Here is a 23,998-nt window from a genome sequence, read left to right on the forward strand (position 1 = left end):
AATTCAATGGTTTTCAAAGATAGCAGTGTTTTGGGTTGTGTTGCACTTTATTACCTCATATCCTGTACAAAGGAGCCCTTCGGGGGTGCAAGCCCCTCCTCTAGCCTCATGCTGTCCAGCCCATTGGACACTGTAACCAGAAAGAGAGAGTGATTGGCAGATGTGATCAGACTTGACAGAGTACACCTAACAGACAAACTATTATCTTGTTAATGACAGGTGACGCTAGCAGACCAGAACATAGAATGATTGAGGCATGATTAGATAGATAGATTACTGTACTACATTCCTAGTATGTGTCTAGCCTGGTCCCAGATCTGTTTGTGCTGTATATTAAATTCCAATGATCATTGTCATTGGCAGCACAAACAGGCTAGTATGTATCTGCTCTGACCTGGAGACTCGGCAGGTGATGGTGGCTCCATCTTCTCCCCATTGGCCTGGCAGTGGAGCAGGTGGGACCACAGAGCCGACCTTCCCTAGACGGTACAAACACTCAATCACACACTCAATCACGGCAAAACAGCAGTGTGTGATTACAGTTTGTATGAACGTGTGTTTGTGTATGTTTGTTACTAACCTGTTTGAGCAGCAGCCCGTGGCCCCAGGTCCTCTCCAGCAGGTCACAGAGGCTGTGGATCAGTGTGTTCTCCTGCAGGCCCGTGATGCTGGCCTCGCCCTGACCCAGCTCCACACTCTCCTTCCCCATCCTCTCCATCAACATACGCCTGGTCTGCACCACACAGAGACACACAACAAACACTAAATCTGGCCTAAATCCTTACTTCTTACTCTTAGGCTGCGTCCCAATTCTACACCCTTCTACCGAAGTGTGGACTTGATTTAAGGATTTTAAGTCTATGACGGGGGCTGTGCTAGGGCACACTTTAGGAGAAGTGTGGAGAATTGGGACGCATGTCAATACATGATTCATGCAAGGGTCAGAATTAAGCACCCGCAACTCAAGTTAGGAGGACTTGGGCCTCATTGAATGTAGTCTTGATTTATGTTATCATTTCAAGAATCAGAGGTCACAAAACTGACATTTTTCAGCTACAGATGCACTGCACACTCACACTGCATTTCTCCAAAAGTGGAGAACAATTTTTTTATTTTTTTATTTCACCTTTATTTTAACCAGGTAGGCAAATTGAGAACACATTCTCATTTACAATTGCGACCTGGCCAAGATAAAGCAAAGCAGTTCGACACATACAACAACACATGGTTACACATGGAGTAGAACAAACATACAGTCAATAATACAGTGAAAAATAAGTCTATATACAATGTGAGCAAGTGAGGTGAGATAAGGGAGGTGAAGACAAACAAAATATATATAAAAATAAATAAAAATATAAAAAGGCCATGGTGGCGAAGTAAATACAATATAGCAAGTAAAAAAAACACTGGAATGGTTGGTTTGCAGTGGAAGAAAGTGCAAAGTAGAGATAGAAATAATGGGGTGCAAAGGAGCAAAAATAAATAAATGAATACAGTAGATAAAGAGGTAGTTGTTTGGGCTAAATTATAGATTGGCTATGTACAGGTGCAGTAATCTATGAGCTGCTCTGACAGCTGGTGCTTAAAGCTAGTGAGGGAGATAAGTGTTTCCAGTTTCAGAGATTTTTGTAGTTCGTTCCAGTCATTGGCAGCAGAGAACTGGAAGGAGAGGCGGCCAAAGGAAGAATTGGTTTTGGGGGTGACCAGAGAGATATACCTGCTTGAGCGCGTGCTACAGGTAGGTGCTGCTATGGTGACCAGCGAGCTGAGATAAGGGGGGACTTTACCTAGCAGGGTCTTGTAGATGACCTGGAGCCAGTGGGTTTGGCGACGAGTATGAAGCGAGGGCCAGCCAACGAGAGTGTACAGGTCGCAGTGGTGGGTAGTGTATGGGGCTTTGGTGACAAAACGGATGGCACTGTGATAGACTGCATCCAATTTATTGAGTAGGGTATTGGAGGCTATTTTGTAAATGACATCACCAAAGTCGAGGATTGGTAGGATGGTCAGTTTTACAAGGGTATGTTTGGCAGCATGAGTGAAGGATGCTTTGTTGCGGAATAGGAAGCCAATCCTAGATTTAACTTTGGATTGGAGATGTTTGATGTGAGTCTGGAAGGAGAGTTTACAGTCTAACCAGACACCTAGGTATTTGTAGTTGTCCACATATTCTAAGTCAAAGCCGTCTATAGTGATGTTGGACAGGCGGGCAGGTGCAGGCAGCGATTGGTTGAAGAGCATGCATTTAGTTTTACTTGTATTTAAGAGCAATTGGAGGCCACGGAAGGAGAGTTGTATGGCATTGAAGCTCGCCTGGAGGGTTGTTAACACAGTGTCAAAAGAAGGGCCAGAAGTATACAGAATAGTGTTGTCTGCGTAGAGGTGGATCAGAGACTCACCAGCAGCAAGAGCGACATCATTGATGTATACAGAGAAGAGAGTCGGTCCAAGAATTGAACCCTGTGGCACCCCATAGAGACCGCCAGAGGCCCGGACAACAGACCCTCCGATTTGAAACACTGAACTCGATCAGAGAAGTAGTTGGTGAACCAGGCGAGGCAATCATTAGAGAAACCAAGGCTGTCGAGTCTGCCGATGAGGATGTGGTGATTGACAGAGTCAAAAGCCTTGGACAGGTCAATGAATACGGCTGCACAGTATTGTTTCCTATCGATGGCGGTTAAGATATCGTTTATGACCTTGAGCGTGGCTGAGGTGCACCCATGACCAGCTTTGAAACTAGATTGCATAGCGTAGAAGGTATGGTGGGATTCGAAATGGTCGGTAATCTGTTTGTTAACTTGGCTTTCGAAGACCTTAGAAAGGCAGGGTAGGATAGATATGGGTCTGTAGCTGTTTGGGTCAAGAGTGTCCCCCCCTTTGAAGAGGAGGATAACCGCAGCTGCTTTCCAATCTTTGGGAATCTCAGACGACACGAAAGAGAGGTTGAAAAGGCTAGTAATAGGGGTGGCAACAATTTCAGCAGATACTTTTAGAAAGAAAGGGTCCAAATTATCTAGCCCGACTGATTTGTAAGGGTCCAGATTTTGCAGCTCTTTCAGAACATCAGCTGACTGTATTTGGGAGAAAGAGAAATGGGGAAGGCTTGGGCGAGTTGCTGTGGGGGGTGCAGTGCTGTTGACCGGGGTAGGGGTAGCCAGGTGGAAAGCATGACCAGCCGTAGAAAAATGCTTATTGAAATTCTCAATTATAGTGGATTTGTCGGTGGTGACAGTGTTTCCTATCTTCAGTGCAGTTGGAAGCTGGGAGGAGGTGTTCTTATTCTCCATGGACTTTACAGTGTCACAGAACTTTTTTGAGTTTGTGTTGCAGGAAGCAAATTTCTGCTTGAAAAAGCTAGCCTTGGCTTTTCTAACTGCCTGTGTATATTGGTTCCTAGCTTCCCTGAAAAGTTGCATATCACGGGGGCTGTTCGATGCTAATGCAGAACGCCATAGGATGTTTTTCTGTTGGTTAAGGGCAGTCAGGTCAGGAGAGAACCAAGGGCTATATCTGTTCCTGGTTCTAAATTTCTTGAATGGGGCATGCTTATTCAAGATGGTGAGGAAGGCATTTAAAAAAAATATCTAGGCATCCTCTACTGACGGGATAAGATCAATATCCTTCCAGGATACCTCGGCCAGGTCGATTAGAAAGGCCTGCTCGCTGAAGTGTTTCAGGGAGCGTTTGACAGTGATGAGTGGAGGTCGTTTGACCGCTGACCCATTACGGATGCAGGCAATGAGGCAGTGATCGCTGAGATCTTGGTTGAAAACAGCAGAGGTGTATTTGGAGGGCAAGTCGGTTAGGATGATATCTATGAGGGTACCCGTGTTTACGGAATTGGGGTGGTACCTGGTAGGTTCATTGATAATTTGTGTGAGATTGAGGGCCTCAAGCTTAGATTGTAGGATGGCTGGGGTGTTAAGCATGTTCCAATTTAGGTCGCCTAGCAGCACGAGCTCTGAAGATAGATGGGGGGCAATCAGTTCACATATGGTGTCCAGAGCACAGCTGGGGGCAGAGGGTGGTCTATAGCAGGCGGCAACGGTGAGAGACTTGTTTTTAGAGAGGTGGATTTTTAAAAGTAGAAGTTCAAATTGTTTGGGAACAGACCTGGATAGTAAAACAGAACTCTGCAGGCAATCTTTGCAGTAGATTGCAACACCGCCCCCTTTGGCCGTTCTATCTTGTCTGAAAATGTTGTAATTAGGGATGAAAATGTCAGAATTTTTGGTGGTCTTCCTAAGCCAGGATTCAGACACGGCTAAAACATCCGGGTTGGCAGAGTGTGCTAAAGCAGTGAACAAAACAAACTTAGGGAGGAGGCTTCTAATGTTAACATGCATGAAGATAGCATAGGATGGAAGTCTATTTTTAGACACCTCGTGCGTTTCCGTCGGTAGATTAGTGGGGTTCCGTGTGGTAGAGGGGATCAATCCAATTGGCAAAATAGATATAGTGACCCAAGAAAAATTGTTCGATATACTTATTCAGATAGCAGCCGATAAGACAGCTAACGATTAGCGGGCCCCAGATGAGCGTTCAGGTAACGTTGCGATGGAGGTGCCAGTTGGATAACTCCCTCTGGCAGATAATGTCGGCAGTCAGTCGTGAAGGCCCGATGAGGCTCCGCATCTGCAGCAACAACAACAAAAAAAAAAAACGGGTCCGGATAGGTGACTGTAGCCCAGGAATGGCTGATGGAACTCCTCAGCTGGCTAGCTCCGGAATAATTTAAGTTTGCTCCGGGATCGACGTAAGCCAATAGTCACACGGTTTGCAGCTAGCTAGCTGCGAAATCAAGGTGCAAACGTCCAGAGCCTGCGGCTGAAATCCGGGGACACTGAGAAAAAAATAGGCCCGGTATGCTCCGGTCCGAGTCGCGTTGCACAAAAGTGCCGATAGATTATTGAGCTAAAGGAATAGCTGAAGACCACAAAACGTGGGCAGCTGAAACACCAACGCTAGCCAGCAAACCGGCTAACTTCTGGGCAGCTTCAGATCAGCTACTGGCTAGCTTCTAGTTAGCTTCTGGGTAGCTTCTGGCTAGCTTCTGGCTAGTTTCGGCCGGCTTCTGGTTAGCCTCTGGCTAGCTTCCACTGTGGATTTTCAGATTTGAGGTAAATAATACTTTTTTTTTTGTAATTGGTGAGGCGGGTTGCAGGAAAGCTTTTGTAGTTGAGTTCTTGGATAATAAAATATATAAAGATATGCGAAGAAAGGTGTAAATATATATGTATACAGGACACGACAATACGAGGACAAAAAAGACGTCTGAACTGCTATGCCATCTTGGAACGTATTTGGGAATAGGGTTCCATTTAGGACAATCACTCTGTATATCTACCTCTAATATGCTGTGTGATTAACTAGAGTCGATGCCCAACTGAAAGATGCTGTACCCCTGCTGTGGTGGGTCCGGAGACCCCTTACCTTCAGGCGACATTCACTCAGGAGCCCCTCCACGAACCCCCGCTGGATTTGAGTGACAGCTGAGGGGGAGGGGTCAAGAAGCTTGGACTGGTGTAGGCTCCTCCTCCCCGGGGAATACTTCTAACGGATAAACCCAGAGAGCACGAGCCAATCAGACACACAAAACAAAAAAAAATCTGAAAACAACCAATAACTCCTTTCCTAGCCCCTACCCATCCTGGGTTTGTAGATCGTACTAAAACAGAGAGGGACTACCTGGCTCATTTAATTTTTTCCACTTAATAATAAATAAATAAAAAGAATCCAGAATGATGGTCATGCGAAGAAATGGGAAGTCATCACCATATTGCTTACACCAGTTAAGGGAAAGGGCTAGTGGTTGATTTTGGACAGGGCAATAGGTAAAGCAGGTGTTTACCTCTCTCTGGTCATTGCCCAGGCCTGATGTCGTCTCAGTGGTCACTGGTCTCTTAATGTCGCTCCTGCGAGTGTTACGGCTTGACCACCTGCACACAGGGGCAACTGCATCAGACTCAATGTACATTGTGTCTTTGTGTGCATGCAGGTGATTTGTGTGCGTGTGTGCTTAGCTCATTCTTGTGTGTGTGTGTCGGTGTGTAGGTCATTCTTGTGTGTGTGTGTCGGTGTGTATGTTACTTACTTGTTGGTGTTATGTCCCTGTGCCAGTACATCAGCCTGCAGCCTGGGGAAGCAGCCCTGTTGGTGTCGACCCTGGCCGATCCTCATGTCCAACAGGTGGGGGTGGATGGCCGTGTGGTCAGCCTTCAGCAGTCTGCGTTCCATGGCCTGGGCTAGGGATCAGAGCAAAATAGAGGTGGGAGATGTGAGTAGGGCCTATTGGAGAATGCTGTAGGAAAGGCAGTGCCAATTAACCTTTTCACATTATAGTGCTGACCCAAACCGTACTGTGCTGTCTCTGGTATTATCCTTCCACATGGTCAATTCCAGAAACTATGGTAGATGTGTAACCAGGCTAGGGCAGTAAAATAATATGAATATATGCCATTTCAAAGTGACTTATAGACATGCGTGCATCGTTTTTTTGTATGGACGGTCGCAGCGGGGATCGAACCCACAATCCTGACATTGCAAGTGCCATGCTCTACCAACTGAGCCACACAGGGCAGCATTGTCACTTCTTCATTTCTAGCTTTTCATTCCTCCACATAGAAGTCTTACATTGAATGACCATTGTATAAGCCTGTTTTTCGAATAGAGAATTTCTGATCAGTGTCATACTGTATGTAAGTCTATGATCTGTAAAGCTCTTTGTACACCACGGTCATGTGTTGTTGTCACGATATGGAAGTGAACCCCATCTGGTTCCCTTTGAAAGTCACATTTCTGGGAAACCCAATGGAGAGATAAAGGGAGAAACAAACAGAGAGAATGAGAGTAAAACAGAGAGAGAGAGAGAGAGAGAGAGAGAGAGTAAAACAGAGAGAGAGAGAGAGTAAAACAGAGAGAGAGAGAGTAAAACAGAGAGAGAGAGAAAGAGAGAGAGAGTAAAACAGAGAGAGAGAGAGAGAGTAAAACAGAGAGAGAGAGAGTAAAACAGAGAGCGATAGAGAGAGAAAAACAGAGAGAGAGAGAGAAACAGAGAGAGAGAGAGAAAAACAGAGAGAGAGAGAGAAAAACAGAGAGAGAGAGAGAGAGAGAGAGAGAGAAAAAAAAACAGAGAGAGAGAGAGAAAAACATAGAGAGAGAGAGAGAGAAAAAAACAGAGAGAGAGAGAAAAAAACAGAGAGAGAGAGAGAGAGAGAGAGAGAGAGAGCTTGGCAGAGCACTTGGCAGTACTTCAAAGCCGCGAGTTTTGGGGCTCTCATTATAGGGAAAAAATGTACTGTTTTCTCCCTCCTCCTCTCATCATATTCTACTTATCCCCCCTCCCCATCCTCCACCGCTCTAAAGTATCCCCTTCTCAGTCTTACTCCCTTTCTCCCCCGCATATATCATCTTTTACCCTCCACTCCTCTTTTCTCTCCCCCCTCTTGTTTCTACCTTTTTTACAATTTGTTCTTCTCGCAGATTGATAGTGAACTTAATTTCCCCTCTAATTTCACCAGAACAAATATCCCCCATCCCTCACTCATCTTTTATTCTATGTCGCAGTCGCTCCATCTAAATCTTCCCTCTTTTGTTTCCCTCTTCGTTCAGTGGAACAGAGGGAATATAGGGAGTAGAAAGAAAAAAAGGCCAAGACGAATCCGCTAACCCATTCAATGCGAGTTGTATAATGGTTTGAAAGTCACATTCCGGGTTTTGGAGACGCTAGGATCTTTAGCTAATCCCTGCCTCTCAATATCCTCTAAGTATTGGACAGAGGACAACGCACGGACCGTGTTTATCAGGCCCCAGCAGACTACAAGAGTGAGGGACTATCTGAACTCATTTTCGTTTACTGTTGCAAAAGATTTTAAAATATTTTCCAATGCGTGCCCTAATGAACATAAACCAGAGATAGGTGGACTGGGGGGGTTCGCCCACCGGATGCAGTTAGCAATAATAATAATAATAATAATGGAAACGTGAGTACTACTGTAGCCCCCCTGGATCCAATTTCTACACCCTGCAGTCACCCACCCACCTGACTTGTGGAGCACGCTGCACTTCCTGTAGCGACGGTTGCCGGGGTCATCCTCGAACGTGTCGTAGAGGTGCTCCCTCTCCAGGCGGCCGTCGAACACACGCTGCAGCGGCTCCTGGTCGGCCCAGCGAGACAACACCTTGCTGTCCAAGAATGATGAGAACATGGCCGTCTCCAGGAACCAGGACAAGAAGTGCAGGTGCGGGGCAGGCTGCGCCGACAGGAAGGAGCCCTGGTGATACCACTAACCAGTTAAAGCAGTAACAGCGGGGGAATATTGCTTCCATCCTGAATGAGAGCTTCTTGTGAATGTATGTATGATTACTGACTGTGAAGGAGTAGCCTACGGATATAATGCGTGTCTATGGTATTCCTTCAGTGAGTGACTGTCAATCAATCTTCACCATTACCTTATCAAAGTTGCTCGTTCCGTCACGGTTGCCTAGCCAGGACTCCAGGTCAGGAGCGCTGTGGATCACAAACTCTTCGTACCTCCCGAAAATGGCGGCGAAACGCCCGGCGAACACCTCCCTCAGCTGCACGTTCATTTTGGCCGCATTCAGTTCCTCCTCTTCCTCCTGGAACGCCCGTCCAAGGGTCTTTCCCCCCTTCATCCCTCCCTCTCCACACCTCCTCGCCAGTGCCTGCAGTCGTTCCAGCACGGCCAACTCCTCCCCTCCCAGGTTCCCATTGCGCCTGTCTTCCATCAGGTCCTCCAGGACGAGGCTGCTGAGGCAGGGGGGAGCGGCAGGGGCGGGGTTGGTGGTGGCGCCACCATGTGGCTGGAGGCCGAAACGCAGCAGCACCTCATTCAGCTCCTGGATGAGCTCGGGCTGGTCTGGGAAGAGGGGCAGGTCCTCGGGTGGATCCACGCGGTGGTTGTCTATGTCCACAAAGCACAGGTTGGCCTGGAAGGGGGAGAGATCAAATAACATGTTATTCGTCATGTACACAATTTACAGCGGGTATAAAAAGGTGCAGCGAAATGCTTGTTTAAAATCCCTCTCTTCCCCAGATCACTCTTTTCCTCATTTCGCCTACGTCTCATCTCTCCTTTCACCTCCTCTCTCTCTTTCCTCTCTAAAAACCCTGTCTCTCTTGGCATTCTAGTTTCACGTAGCCTGGTCCCAGATCTCTTTGCGCTGTATAGTCAACCAGAACAATTGGAGTTGGCTAAACAGCAAAACAGATCTGGGACCAGGCCAAGTTCAAATCAAATTTTATTTGTCACATGCGCCGAATTCAACCGGTGTAGACCTTACAGTAAAATGCCTACTTACAAGCCCTTAACCAACAATGCAGTTTTAAGAAAATCCCTAAAACGTAAGAGATAAGAATAACAAATAATTAAAGAGCAGCAGTAAATAACAATAGCGGGGCTATACACAGGGGGTGCCGGTACAGAGTCAATGTGTCAATGTGCGGGGGCACCGGTGTCGATGTAGGTAGAGTTATTAAAGTGAATATGCATAGATAATAACAGAGAGTATCAGCAGCGTTGGGGGGGGGGGGGGTGTCTAGGTAGCAAATAGTCCAGGTAGCAATTTGATTAGCCGTTCAGGAGTCTTATGGCTTGGGGGTAGAAGCTGTTTAGAAGCCTCTTGGACCTAGATTTGGCGCTCCGGTACCGCTTGCCGTGCGGTAGCAGAGAGAACAGTCTATGACTAGGGTGGTTGGACTTTGACAATTTTTAGGGCCTTTCTCCGACACCGCCTGGTATAGAGGTCCTGGATGGCAGGAAGCTTGGCCCCGGTGATGTACTGGGCCGTACGCACTACCCTCTGTAGTGCCTTGATGCAACCAGTCAGGATGCTCTTGATGGTGCAGCTGTAAAACCTTTTGAGGATCTGAGGACCCATGCCAAACCATTTCAGTCTCCTGAGGGGGAATATGTTTTGTTGTGCCCTCTTCACAACTATCTTGGTGTGCTTGGACCATGTTAGTTTGTTGGTGATGTGGACGCCAAAGGAACTTGAAGCTCTAAACCTGCTCCACTACAGCCCCGTCGATGAGAATGGGGGTGTGCTCTGTTCTCTTTTTCTTGTAGTCCACAATAATCTCCTTTGTCTTGATCACGTTGAGGGAGAGGTTGCTGTCCTGGCACAAAACGGTCAGGTCTCTGAACTCCCTATAGGCTGTCTCGTCAGTGATCAGGCCTACCACTGTTGTGTCATCAGCAAACTTAACGATGGAGTTGGAGTCGTGCCTGGCCGTGCCATCATGAGTGAACAGGGAGTACAGGAGGGGACTGAGCACGCACCCCTGAGGGGCCCCGTGTTGAGGATCAGCATGGCAGATGTGTTGTTACCTACCCTTACCATCTAGGGGCGGCCCGTCAGGGAGTCCAGGATCCAACTGCAGAAGGAGGTGTTTAGTCCCAGGGTCCTTACCTTAGTGATGAGCTTTGATGGCACTACGGTGTTGAACGCTGAGCTGTAGTCAATGAATAGCTTTCTCGCATAGGTGTTCCTGTTGTCCAGGTGGGAAAGGGCAGTGTGGAGTGCAATAGAGATTGCATCATCTGTGGATCTATTGGTGCGGTATGCAAATTGGAGTGGGTCTAGGGTTTCTGGGATAATAGTGTTGATGTGAGCAATGACCAGACTTTCAAAGCATTTCATGGCAACAGACGTGTTCTTCAGCACAGGGACTATGGTGGTCTGCTTAAAACCTGTCTAGCCCCGGGGTGCCGCTAGCGGCACCCCCCCCCACCCCCACTGAAAAGGCAGAGCCGCGAAATTAAATTTTTTTTTTTTTTTTAAATATTTAACTTTCACACATTAAAGTCCAATACAGCTAATGAAAGACACAGATCTTGTGAATCCAGCCAACATGTCCGATTTTTAAAATGTTTTACAGGGAAGACACAATATGTAAAGATGTAAATCTATTAGCTAAACACATTAGCATAATCCACCATTTTTTCTTTGTCCACCAACACCAGTAGCTATCACCAATTCGGCTAAACTAAGATATTGATAGCCACCAACCAAGAAAAAACCTCCTCAGATGACAGTCTGATAACATATTTATGGTATAGGATAGGTTTTGTTAGAAAAATGTGCATATTTCAGGTAGATGTCATAGTTTACAATTGCACCCACCGTCACAAATGGACTAGAATAATTACAATGAGCAATGTGTTTACCTAACTACTAATCATCAAACATTTCGTAAAAATACACAGCATACACTAATCGAAAGACACCGACTGTGAATACAGACAATATTTCAGATTTTCTAAGTGTCTTACAGCGAAAACACAATAAATCGTTATATTAGCATAGCACATGTGCAAACATTACCCCAGCATTGATTCTAGCCAAAGAGAGCGATAACGTAAACATCGCCAAAATATATTAATTTTTTCACTAACCTTCTCAGAATTCTTCAGATGACACTCCTGTAACATCACATTACAACATACATATACAGTTTGTTCGAAAATGTGCATATTTAGCCACCAAAATCATGGTTAGACAATGAGAAAAGTAGCCCAGCTGGTCAGAAAATGTCGTGCGCCATATTAGACAGTGATCTAGTCGTATACATAAATACTCATAAACGTGACTAAAAAATATAGGGTGGACAGCGATTGATAGACAATTTAATTCTTAATACAATCGCGGAATTACATTTTTTAAATTATCCTTACTTTTCAATACAGTTTGCGCCAAGCGAAGCTAAGTCAAAAAAAATGGCGTCCTAAGCCACTAACATTTTTCGACAGAAACACGATTTATCATAATAAATTGTTCCTACTTTGAGCTGTTCTTCCATCAGAATCTTGGTCAAAGAATCCTTTCTTGGGTCTAATCGTCTTTTGGTCGAAAGCTGTCCTCTTGCCATGCAGAAATGCACATTGCGTTCGGCATGAACTGGAACGGTGCCCAGAGATTCACAGTGGCTCAGAAATAAATGTCCCAAAATCGCACTAAACGGATATAAATTGCTATAAAACGCTTTAAATTAACTACCTTATGATGTTTTTAACTCCTATAACGAGTAAAAATATGACCGGAGAAATATAACTGGCTACACTAATGCTTGGAAAAACAGTAGGTCGGTATCCTCCGTGCGCATGACGCACCTAGAAAAGAGTTCCTACCTACAGGATTTTTTCATTTATAGTGGCTGTGATTGGGCAATCGATACCATTCAAAGCGTCATCACGTAAAGGCATCCAGGGGAAGATGTAAGCAGTGTCCGTATACTCATAGGAATAACAGTGGCCTTAAAACTGACTCCAGAACAGGGGCCAAAATGTGTGAAATCTGACTCCATGTCAGGGAAATTGCTGTAGAATGAGTTCTGTTCCACTTAGAGACAACATTTCAACGGCTATAGAAACTATAGACTGTTTTCTATCCAATAATAATAATAATATGCATATTGTACGATCAAGAAGTTTGTAGGAAGCCGTTTCAAAAATTACACGATTTCCATAAATAGTGACAACAGCACCCCCTAGCCTTAACAGGTTAAAACATGTTGGTATTGCAGACTCGGACAAGGAGAGGTTGAAAATGTCAGTGAAGACACTTGCCAGTCGGTCAGCGCATGCTCGCAGTACACATCCTGGTAATCTGTCTGGCCCTGTGGCCTTGTGAATGTTGAACTGTTTAAAGGTCTTACATACATCGGCTGCAGAGAGCGTGATCACACAGTCTTCCGGAACAGCTGGTGCTCTCATGCATGTTTCAGTGTTATTTGCATCGAAGCGAGCATTGAAGTAGTTTAGCTCGTCTGGTAGGCTCGTGTCACTGGGCAGCTCTCGGCTGTGCTTCCCTTTGTAGTCTGTAATGGTTTGCAAGCCCTGCCACATCTGATGAGCGTCAGAGCCAGTGTAGTACGATTCGATCTTAGTCCTGTATTGACGCTTTGCCTGTTTGATGGTTTGTCGGAGGGCATAGCAGGATTTCTTATAAGCTTCCGGGTTAGAATCCCGCTCCTTGAAAGCGGCAGCTCTAGCCGTTAGCTCAGTGCGGATGTTGCCTGTAATCCATGGCTTCTGGTTAGGGTATGTACGCACAGTCACTGTGGGGACAATGTCCTCGATGCACTTATTGTAAAAGCCAGTGACTGATGTGGTTTACTCCTCAATGCCATCGGAAGAATCCCGGAACATATTCCAGTCTATGTTAGCAAAACAGTCCTGTAGCTTAGCATCTGCATCATCTGACCACTTTTTTTTAGACTGAGTCACTGGTGGTTCCTGCTTTAATTTTTGCTTGTAAACAGGAATCAGGAGGATAGAGTTATGGTCAGATTTGCCAAATGGAGGGTGAGGGAGAGCTTTGTACAGGTCTCTGTGTGTGGAGTAAAGGTGGTCTAGAATATTTTTCCCTCTGGTTGCACATTTAACACGCTGATAGAAATTAGGTGAAACTGTTTCACGCACCTCCCCTCGTTCACTGACAAAATGTTTGTCAATGCGGAAAACAGTCAGAGAAACGAGTCGACCTCTGGAGAGAAGCTTAGCAAGCACTGGCGTGACACAGACTATGTCAGAGAACGACACCATGAAATCCCATAACAGCATCAACAGTGAGCTCTGCTTAAGTGACACTCTGTTGGTCCAAATTCAGCACTGACATTATGCCATGGTCCAGTTTGTTTCCTAACTGCATGTGATGAGACAGATTCACACAGACCAACGTTTGTTAACAGTTCTAGTTTAAAGGCCCACTCCTCAACTTAAAAAAAAAGACAGTGATATTCGTCAAGAACGGGCATGAACAATGGGTATCATTCATTTAAATGATCAAACACGTCTGTAAATATCAAAGAATGTGCCTTTAAAAGTTCATAGGATTGAAGCATCGTCGCTCCACTTCTCACGGGAACGCTTGCAACGTAAACCACGCCCTCGCCTTCCCCCTCGGAGTATGTTGACCCAATTCACCATGACAAAATATGTTGACATCCCACTGTACTGTGACACATCAGCTAAATGCCATCAAAAGCTATGTGCTTTTTAAAAAGCCATGACTTTGGATAAGGATACAGATAAAAACGCACTTAATCCTGCTGGAAAAAAGGGGTTGTAGATAGATAGATATTTAATACACAGTATAGGGTCAGGATGCGTTCTACAATCTGCTAAGTGTGCATTCTATTGCTGCCTCCTGTACCCCCCCCCCCCCCCCCTACCCTCTCACATACATCCAGAAATAAACTGCAATTCTTAAACCTTAATTATTCACGTTGTCTGATTTCTTTAGAAATGTGTTGCTCGGTGCCTTCCTCCTCCCACCTCTCGCTCTCTCTACTGATGTCTCCTGCTCCCTCTCTCTGGGCCAGCTCTTCCACTTCAAAGAAAACTCCTCATCTCTGTGTCCCAAATTGCACCCTACTTAGGGAATAAGGTGCCATTTGGGACGTGTGCCCAGCGAAATGCTTATCACGGCGTGATCTTTCGTAGAGGGATGGAGAATTGGATTTGGGGAGAGAAGGTAGAAGCGGAGGAGCTCGCCAGAGGAGCTATGTGAATTTCTATGTTCTCCAGCACCAGAGAGCTCGGGGGGTTATAATGCAACTAGAATAGGATGGATTAGTGCAGGCACTGCAAGAATGCAGCAAATGTTACAAAGCTCTTTTCACTGCCTGTTACATTGCGTAATGGAATGCCTGTAATTAGAATGCACGTTACAGTGAACGTTACATTGTGTTCAAATGCTTGTTGGAATGTTTTTGCAAGGTCAGTGAATGCAGACCACATTTACACCCTCCACACTCTAATTGATAAACAAGTTAACCAAAACAAAGGCAAAATCTACTCGTGTTTTGTAGATTTCAAGAAAGCATTTGATTCAATTTGGCACGAAGGTCTTTTTTTATAAACTAATAGAAAGTGGTATTGGAGGGAAAACATGTGATTTTATTAAATCAATGTACACTAAAAACAAATGTGCGGTTAAAATTGGCAACAAGCAAACAGACTTCTTCTCTCTGGGGCGGGGAGTGAAACAGGGCTGCCCAATAAGTCCAACATTATTTAACATCTACATTAATGAATTGGCATAAACATTAGAAGAATCGGCAGCACCAGGTATCACCCTACACAACACTGAAATCAAGTGTCTGCTGTACGCAGATGACCTGGTGCTGCTGTCTCCCACTAAAGAGGGGTTACAGCAGCACCTAGATCGTCTTCACAGGTTCTGTCAGACCTGGGCTCTGACTGTTAACCTAAAAAAAACTAATATAATGATATTCCAAAAAAGGTCGGGAAATAAGGATGACAAATATAAATTCTATTTGGACACAGTTCTATCAGAACACACCAAAAACTACACATATCTAGGACTAAATATCAGCAACACAGGTAGCTTTCACATGGCTGTGAATGAGCTGAGAGACAAAGCAAGAAGAGCATTCTATGCCATTAAAAGGAACATCAAAATTGAAATTCCAATTAGAATCTGGCTCAAATTTTTTCAATCAGTTATAGAACCAATTGCTCTATATGGCAGTGAAGTATGGGGTCCACTCTCTAATAATGAATTTACTAAATGGGACAAACATCCAACTGAAATATTGCATGCAGAGTTTTGCAAGACTGTATTGCAAGTACAAAGAAAAACTCCAAATAACGCATGTAGGGCAGAATTGGGCCAATACCCCCTCCTCATTCGAATAGAAAAAAGAGCCATCAAATTTTACAACCATCTAAAAACAAGTGACCCTAAAACATTCCATCACACAGCTCTACAATGTCAAGAGATGAAACCAGAGAAGAGTCCCCTCAGCCAGCTGGTTCTGAGGCTCAGTTCACCAACCCAAACCAACCCCATAGAGCCTCGGGACAGCCCTCAGAAAATCTGGCCCAACCAAATCATCACAAAACAAAAAGAAAAATATATAACCTATTGGAAAGACACCACAAAAAATCAAAGTAAACTTCAATGCTATTTGGCTCTAAACAGACAGTACATGGTGGCAGACTATCTGACCACTGTGACTGATAGAAAACTGAGGAAAACATTGACTAGGTACAGACTCAGTGAGCACCGTCTGGCTATAAAGACCGGTCGTCACAGACAAACCTGGCTGCCCAGAGAGGACAGGCTGTGCTCACTCTGCTCCAGGGGAGAGGTAGAGACAGAGGTGCATTTCCTACTACACTGTGACAAATACTCAGACCTAAGAGCATATTTCTTTCCCAAAATTATAACTCAATACAAAGAATTTGAAACTATAAAAAATGAAGAAAAATCTAATATTTATTGGGTGAAAAGCCAAAATGTGCAGTTTTGGCAGCCAATATGTGTCCTCCTGCCACAACCTGAGGGTCAGCCAGTGATGTTGATAATATAGTAATGTAGTAACAGTATAACTTTACGTCCGTCTGCCTTATAACATTATCAAGTAATGTTGATAATATTTCCCATTTAGCTTAGTTTTGTTTTGTCTTTCATACCAGGTCATATGTCTTCTCAAGTCATATTGACACTGGTCTACAACCATTGATTTAATGTATTGTTGTTCTGATTAATATTGTTGTTGTAGTTGTTGTTAATGGTAATCCCATGTCCACTACTACTATTATTGCTGTTGGTCCCACCATTTATTTATATATAAATATATATATATTTTGTATATATATACATATATATTTGATTTTTATTTTTCGATATGTATACTTTGACAATGTAAGTAATAATGAACTTGCCATGTCAATAAAGTCAATTGAATTGAATTGAATGCCTGCTAGAATGCCAGACAGATTGTGTATCAAAATGCCTAGTAGAATGCCACAGAGAATGAACTATACTGAACAAAAATATAAACGCAAAGTGTTGGTCCCATGTTTCATGAGCTGAAATAAAAGATCCCAGAAATGTTCCATATGCACAAAAAGCTTAGTTCTCAAACTTTTGGGGACAAATTTGTTTACATCCCTGTTAGTGAGCATATCTCCATCCACCTGACAGGAGTGGCATATCAAGAAGATGATTAAACAGCATGATCATTACACAGGTGCACCTTGTGCTGGGGACAATAAAAGGCCACTCTAAAATGTGCCGTTTTTCACACAACACAATGCCACAGATGTCTCAAGTTTTGAGGGAGAGTGCAATTGGCATGCTGACAGCAGGGATGTCCACCAGAGCTGTTGCCAGATAATTTAATGTTCATTTCTCTACCATAAGCTGCCTCCAACACAGTTTTCGAGAATTTGGCATTATGTCCAACCAGCCTCACAACCGCAGACCACGTGTATGGCGTTGTGTGGGCAAGCGGTTTGCTGATGTCATCGCTGTGAACAGAGTGCCCCGTGGTGGTGGGTTTATGGTATGGGCAGGCATAAGCTACAGACAATGAAGACAATTGCATTTTATAGATAGGCAATAGGCAATTTGAAAGCACAGAGATGCCGTGTCGACATACTGAGGCTCGTTGTCGTGCCGTTCATCCGCCGCCATCCCCTCATGTTTCAGCATGATAATGCACGGCACCATGTCACAAGGAAATGTACACAATCCAGCAACTTCGCCCAGCCATTGAAGAGAAACGGGTCAACGTTCCACAGGCCACAATCAACAGCCTGTCAATCAACTCTATGCAAACTAGATGCGTCACGCTGCACGAGGCAAATGGTGGTCACACCAGATACCGACTGGTTTTCTGATTTTTAAAGGTATCTGTGACCAACAGATGCATTGTCTATATTCCCAGTCATGTGAAATCCATAGATTAGGACCTACTGAATTCAATTCAATTGACTGATTTCCTTTTATGAACTGTAATATCAGTAAAACCTTTGGAATAGTTGCATGTTGTGTTTCCATTTTTGTTCAGTATAGAACGCTTCAAAGTCTATGGTATAGCCAGGTGGTATAGCCAGTTGAATTGTAATTGAATAGTGGATTTAAAACTAACTAGGTGTTTGGATTCAGTAACCTCCCATTCTTATTAAAGAAATATGAACTTTGGACTACATGAGAACATCGTTTGTCCTACTGTACCTCCAGTTCTGGTCAACTTCAAAAGACTTTAAAATTGTTGCTCCCTCTTGGCCAGGTCGTACTTAAAGAAGAAATGTGTTCTCAATAACTTGACTGGTTCAATAAAGGCCTTTTGAGGGTCAAATTATTACTTGTTTTTTTAAAGCCTCCGTTACATGCCTACAGTTCCAAACACAAAGCACTAAGCAGGCACATACAATAGATAGGGCTCTACCTGTGCAGAGCTCATGCCCCTTTGCCCTTCCAGTCTCCAAAGTGCCCTTTTGGGTGGTGGTATAATGTCCCCCAAAATGATATTTTTTGTACAAATGTTTTGGTCATTGTTGTTCAGAACCCACTGCCCGTAAGTCGTGGTCATGTTCGCCATCCCCCATCCCGTCCGTTGGCTGCGCTACGTAGCTCTCGCACGCCCGGTTGCGCCCGTTCTCCCCCCAGTCTGCCCTGTACTGAGATTGCACATGCCCGGTAGTTTAAATATCAACAGTACTGCCACAGCGGCGTAACATTCGATTAACACTGCCTACATCGTCGTCAATATTAGGTCTGGTTGGCTGATACGCGCAGCAGCAGAGAGAGACAGAAACACAGAGGTAAATCTTAACCAGTCAAAGAAATGGAGCTAGCTAACTAGCAGGTTTACATCAATCATCAACAATCAGCTGATAGCCCACCCCTTTTCTCCGATGTCAATCATATCATGTGACGATGAGTGTGTTCTTGCAGAAATAAATAGGCCTATGCTTAAAAAAATGTAACAATGTTCACTACAGAGGAATTTGGTATGTTAGGAAGTATGGAAGTATAATTTTTGCTCAAAATGAACCCCCCCCCCCCCCCCGCCCCTGAAAAAATGATACTTTCCCCCTCTGAAAGGTCTGTTTATGGCCCTGGTACTAAGTACATATCATTCAAATACCTCATGGGACAGATCCAGAGTGGAGCATTGGGAGAAATCCTTCCGTTGGATGCCCATCAAGTAAGGCACGGGGGCATCCAGGAGATGGTGCAGGGGCACGGGCAAGATGGGCAGGTAGACGTGCTGCCACTGGAATGGAAACAGTAGGTTGGTGATGCCCTCTGCCACCGTCATCAACCGCTGGTAGTCTGGAGACAGAGAGACGCATGATGGGAAATTAACAAGTGCACACTTTTGGGTTACATTTGAAAAATGATCGAAATGATGGTCTTTTGGTCCTCACCCTGTGAGTAGAGCAGGACCTGGGTTTCCAGCAGCACGGAGGTGAGCAGCCTCACCATGTTCTCCACCCCCAGCAGGGAGAAGGCCTCTCCCAGGGGGTAGTCCCCCAGCGGGAGCTCCTCAGGGCCGGGCTGCTGGCACACGATAGGCCCCTGGACCCCGTGGAACCGGAGCGAACGACCGGGCGGCGGCACGGGCACCTCGTACAGGATGTTGTGGATGTAGCTCTCCAGCGGCAGCGGCGGGGCCGTGTGCGATGTCACCGCCTGGTGCAGCTGAGACAAGAAGTGGCGGGCGGCGTGCAGGAAGGGGAGGGGCGTGAGGAGGCAGAGGGCCTTGGAGGCGTACAGGGTGTCCCGGGCCGGCTGGAAGGAGCCCGCCACGCAGCCCAAACAAGCTGACAGGGGGCGCGCTGCCAGGGAGTCAGCATCCAACTCATCCAGGCTGCTCACCAGAGAGTCCGTGCTGGATGTGGAGGGGGAGGAGGCGGAGGAAGATGACGAAGAGGAGGTGGAGTAGTGCTCCACATGGTGCATCTGATGAAGGGTCTGCATCGCCGTGGTGATCTGGGCACTCGTCACCGCTTCGTAGTAGGTGTGCACGAAGCCGTAGGAGCGCGTGCCGTCGTCCAGGGCGACCGTGAAGGAGTGGAAGTGGTGCTCGCGGCCGTCCGCCTGACTACGGAACGACAGGCCGTGCGGCATGCAGAGCTGGGGATGAGAGAGAGAGAGAGAGAGAGAGAGAGAGAGAGAGAGAGAGAGAGAGATGAAGGAGGAAGATGGAGAACGAGAGATGAAGAAAGGAGAGAGAGGGTGAGGAGAGAGACATGAAGGGAGGAAGAGAGACATGGGAAGAGGAAGGAGGCGAGGATGGGAGAAAAAGAGCGAGAGAGATGATTGAGAGGATGGTGAATAGAATAGAGGTGGGAGAGATGTCGAAGGAAGAGCGAGTTGGGATGTTTTAGAGGACATAGCAGAGGAAAAAGGAAAATAAAGGGAGAGAGAGAGAGAGAGAGGAGAGGAAGACGAGGTAGGGGAAGGTACAGGAAGAGTGGCAAACAATCTCAACTGCCTTCAATAGCATGTTCTTAAATCAAACACACGTGACTATGGACAGGGATGAGAGGGCTCAAATCATTCTGAAGAGCTTTCATTCTGATAAACAACATTAAAGACTAGCGGATAAAAGGGCCCTTATTTGTGGAAAGAGCCAGAGTGTGGCTCCATGAAAAGACGCTCTGTCTGCTACAAAGTACTTTAGCGTCTGTAGGGAGACTACTCACAACAAGTTTGAACTTTTCACCAAAAACAACTCAAGTTTTTTTTGGGGGGGGGGGTTCATCTAAGTTAGTAGATTGTGTTGAGTTCCTGCCCTAACGCTTTTATCATCCAGACTTGTTAATACGAGAGTGTGCCATAAAAATAAACACTTAAAACCGGAAAATATTCTCTCATTCGCATTAAAGATAAATGCATTACGGTACCGGAGAACAGAACAAAGACGTGACGGCGCACAGCACTTAAGGCTGTTGCAGTGCCAAACAATCAAACATTTGCCCAACCACTTTCAAATGGTTCAATTAACGCTAGTTAGCATTGCGCTAACGCTAGTTAGCCACTTCCTTCGAACTGCACGCAGAGACATAATACTGGTCCACACCAGTTCATCTGACTCTGGGGAAGTATATGAAGGGCTTCACTGCCAAAATTCCAAACTATCCCATCAACAAAACAATAGTGCACATACAACAAATGTAAAGTCCTTTATTCTGTGTAAAATATGTGCACAACAGAAGCTATACTTTCTTGTGATGAATGCATGAAACGAGGCCATTTTCACATGTTGGCACAACAACCATCTTTCCATAAAGGGCTAAAACAGCCAAAATGACATAAAAGACTGACTTAACCTTTTGCTAAGTTCTCTAAATGTATCCTAGCCCCACTGTCTTACCATGTTGACTGCATCTCTGTTGAAGGGATTCCTGTCTGTGCTCTCAGGGTAGTGGGCCAGAACCTTGGACTTGAAGGACCTCCTTAGGGGGCTCTGCTCAAAGCTCTCACCTAGGAAAGACAGAAAGGGGTTGAAAATGAGTGGTGGGGGAGAGAGAGAGAGAGAGAGAGAGAGAGAGAGAGAGAGAGAGAGAGAGGGTAGAGACAGACAGATGGAGAGAACGAGTATGTCAGCATTGCAATACTGGCACAGACAAATTCAGAGGGACAAGTGACCTTCATTCCCGCACTGAATTCTTAATAAGGGGACAGGGCGGAGAGCAACCCTGCGGTTACCAGACAGAGTCAGGATTTAATATCTGAGACAGCAAAACTTTTTGCCCATCATCTGACATCAGCTAAAAACTCTATGTGTGTTGAATACCTTTAATGAGCCAGAGGTGAGATGGTAGAGGGGTGAGACAGACATGGTGAGACCAGAGATGGAAATTAAGTTAGCTAGAGGCTAGTAATTTTCAAACCGGGCTAGTAGAAAATGTAGGGAGGTGAGACAGAGTTGGGCAACAGCAGAGAGAAGAGATAGTAGAGAGGTGAGATATCAGTGAGACAGTAGTGATACAATAGATGTGACATTACTGAGACAGTAGAGCGGTAAAGGAGTAGAGAGGTAAGGCAGTAGAGAGGTAAGGCACTAGAGGGGTAAGGCAGTAGAGAGGTAAGGCAGTAGAGAGGTAAGGCAGTAGAGGGGTAAGGCAGTAGAGAGGTAAGGCAGTAGAGAGGTAAGGCACTAGAGGGGTAAGGCAGTAGAGAGGTAAGGCACTAGAGGGGTAAGGCAGTAGAGAGGTAAGGCAGTATAGGGGTAAGGCAGTAGAGAGGTAAGGCACTAGAGGGGTAAGGCAGTAGAGGGGTAAGGCAGTAGAGGGGTAAGGCAGTAGAGAGGTAAGGCAGTAGAGGGGTAAGGCAGTAGAGAGGTAAGGCAGTAGAGAGGTAAGGCACTAGAGGGGTAAGGCAGTAGAGAGGTAAGGCAGTAGAGAGGTAAGGCAGTAGAGGGGTAAGGCAGTAGAGAGGTAAGGCAGTAGAGAGGTAAGGCAGTAGAGGGGTAAGGCAGTAGAGAGGTAAGGCACTAGAGGGGTAAGGCACTAGATGGGTAAGGCAGTAGAGGGGTAAGGCAGTAGAGAGGTAAAGCAGTAGAGGGGTAAGGCAGTAGAGGGGTAAGGCACTAGATGGGTAAGGCAGTAGAGGGGTAAGGCAGTAGAGAGGTAAAGCAGTAGAGGGGTAAGGCAGTAGAGGGGTAAGGCAGTAGAGAGGTAAGGCAGTAGAGAGCTGAGACCGTTAGTGAGACAACAGAGAAGGGAGACAACAGGGGTGGTTCTGCTGTGAAGCCCCTCTTCACAGCAGAACCACCCCTGTTGTCTCCCTTCTCTGTTGTCTCACTAACGGTCTCAGCTCTCTACTGCCTTACCTCTCTACTGCCTTACCCCTCTACTGCCTTAAGCCCATAAGCCCTGCCAAGTCCAGACTTATGTAACGACCAACTCTGAGGAGCCTTCAAAGCAGCTACAGTGCCCTCATTTCCTCACACTGCACCATTGTCAGAAAGTCAGATAGAGAGAGAACAGGGGGACATGTAGGGTTGTCATGATCCCAGCCATACCATGAAGTATCGTGGCAAGGAGACAAAACATTAAGCTGACTTTCTGTTGTCACCCAGAGTCACTTTTGTTTATTTTTGAAAGCTATATCACACAGTATTTAACATAGAGCTGGTTTGTAAAAGACCATAAAGTTCAGTCTGCTTCATGAAAATCCAGTATTGTCGCGGTATAGCAATATTGGTATCGTGCCAACCCTAGGGGATAGGAGAGTTGATTTGGAGAGGGAGATACGTGAGGAAGGGCTAGAGGAGATGAGGGGGATTTGCTTCAAGAATGATTCAAGATGTTGTAGAAGCAGGAGCAATGCACGGAACGCATCCCAACCCTCTGCAGGGTGAACCTAACTGTTTACGGTACGCGGACACAAGATGAAACTGGGGCTTGATAGCAAAGAGGATCTTTGGTTTGGCTGGAAATAAGAAAACACACTACAGCGCACCATCCATGTCATAGTTTCAGCAAAGTGATTGGATGTTTTGTTGTTTGTGTAGCAGACTATCAAATGGAAAAAAAAGCCAACTACATCCACAACCGTACTACATTTTCTGACACACGTATGGTATGTGTACATGCACTGAAGGGAAGGAGAGAATTCAGTGACATACACTTCCCCTGACCTTGATGTATAACGTTGTCTGCCTGATGCATCTCCTGCCTCTCTCACTGTCCCCTGTGTCAACTGCCTGCTCCAATTACATACAGATAGCTCTCTCTTTGTGTGTGTGTGTGTGTGTGTGTGTGGTGTGTGGTGTGTGGTGTGTGGTGTGTGGTGTGTGGTGTGTGGTGTGTGTGTGTGTGTGTGTGTGTGTGTGTGTGTGTGTGTGTGTGTGTGTGTGTGTGTGTGTCATGCAAGTCACTGGTGTGTACCAGCGTTGTGCTCCATCCAGAATTTAGGAATTGACTCCCATTCAACTCATGAGTTGAAATTCATATTGGCCACACCCCACATGATGTAGAATTTGAGTGACAGGAAGTAGAATTTAAGTGCAATTCAAAGACATTCCACTCAGTCATAGAACATGAGTTTCATTGAGTCTGACAGGTCGCACTTCCAGATACCAAAGAATATAACACTTTTCTCTGCGAACAATGTTCATATACTCTTTTAACGTTTGTGCTTAGAATAGCCAATTATATGTCCACCGACCGTAATATTTGTGGTTCTCTTTTTGAAG

At 45.5% G+C, this 23,998-nt stretch overlaps 1 protein-coding gene across 2 annotated transcripts in view; it reads right to left on the reverse strand.

Annotated features, from left to right (window-relative positions):
• The window catches only part of LOC129862756 (DENN domain-containing protein 5B-like), a 52,827-nt gene that overhangs the window by 17,603 nt on the left and 11,226 nt on the right, over nt 1-23,998 (reverse strand). The window contains exons 2-12 of one of the 2 annotated variants that reach the window (XM_055934703.1): nt 21,170-21,279; nt 19,218-19,926; nt 18,935-19,122; nt 8,458-8,955; nt 8,048-8,279; nt 6,101-6,251; nt 5,858-5,945; nt 5,440-5,556; nt 581-733; nt 395-479; nt 55-130 (exon numbers count right to left, since the gene is read on the reverse strand). In XM_055934703.1, the coding sequence (XP_055790678.1) occupies nt 55-130; nt 395-479; nt 581-733; nt 5,440-5,556; nt 5,858-5,945; nt 6,101-6,251; nt 8,048-8,279; nt 8,458-8,955; nt 18,935-19,122; nt 19,218-19,926; nt 21,170-21,279 (2,407 nt within the window). Of the gene's footprint in view, nt 1-54; nt 131-394; nt 480-580; nt 734-5,439; nt 5,560-5,857; nt 5,946-6,100; nt 6,252-8,047; nt 8,280-8,457; nt 8,956-18,934; nt 19,123-19,217; nt 19,927-21,169; nt 21,280-23,998 lie in introns of both variants that reach the window. The other variant, XM_055934702.1, reaches the window with a different exon arrangement.

The sequence above is a fragment of the Salvelinus fontinalis genome, chromosome 9 (assembly GCF_029448725.1).
Source record: "Salvelinus fontinalis isolate EN_2023a chromosome 9, ASM2944872v1, whole genome shotgun sequence".
Taxonomy (NCBI): Eukaryota; Metazoa; Chordata; class Actinopteri; order Salmoniformes; family Salmonidae; genus Salvelinus; species Salvelinus fontinalis.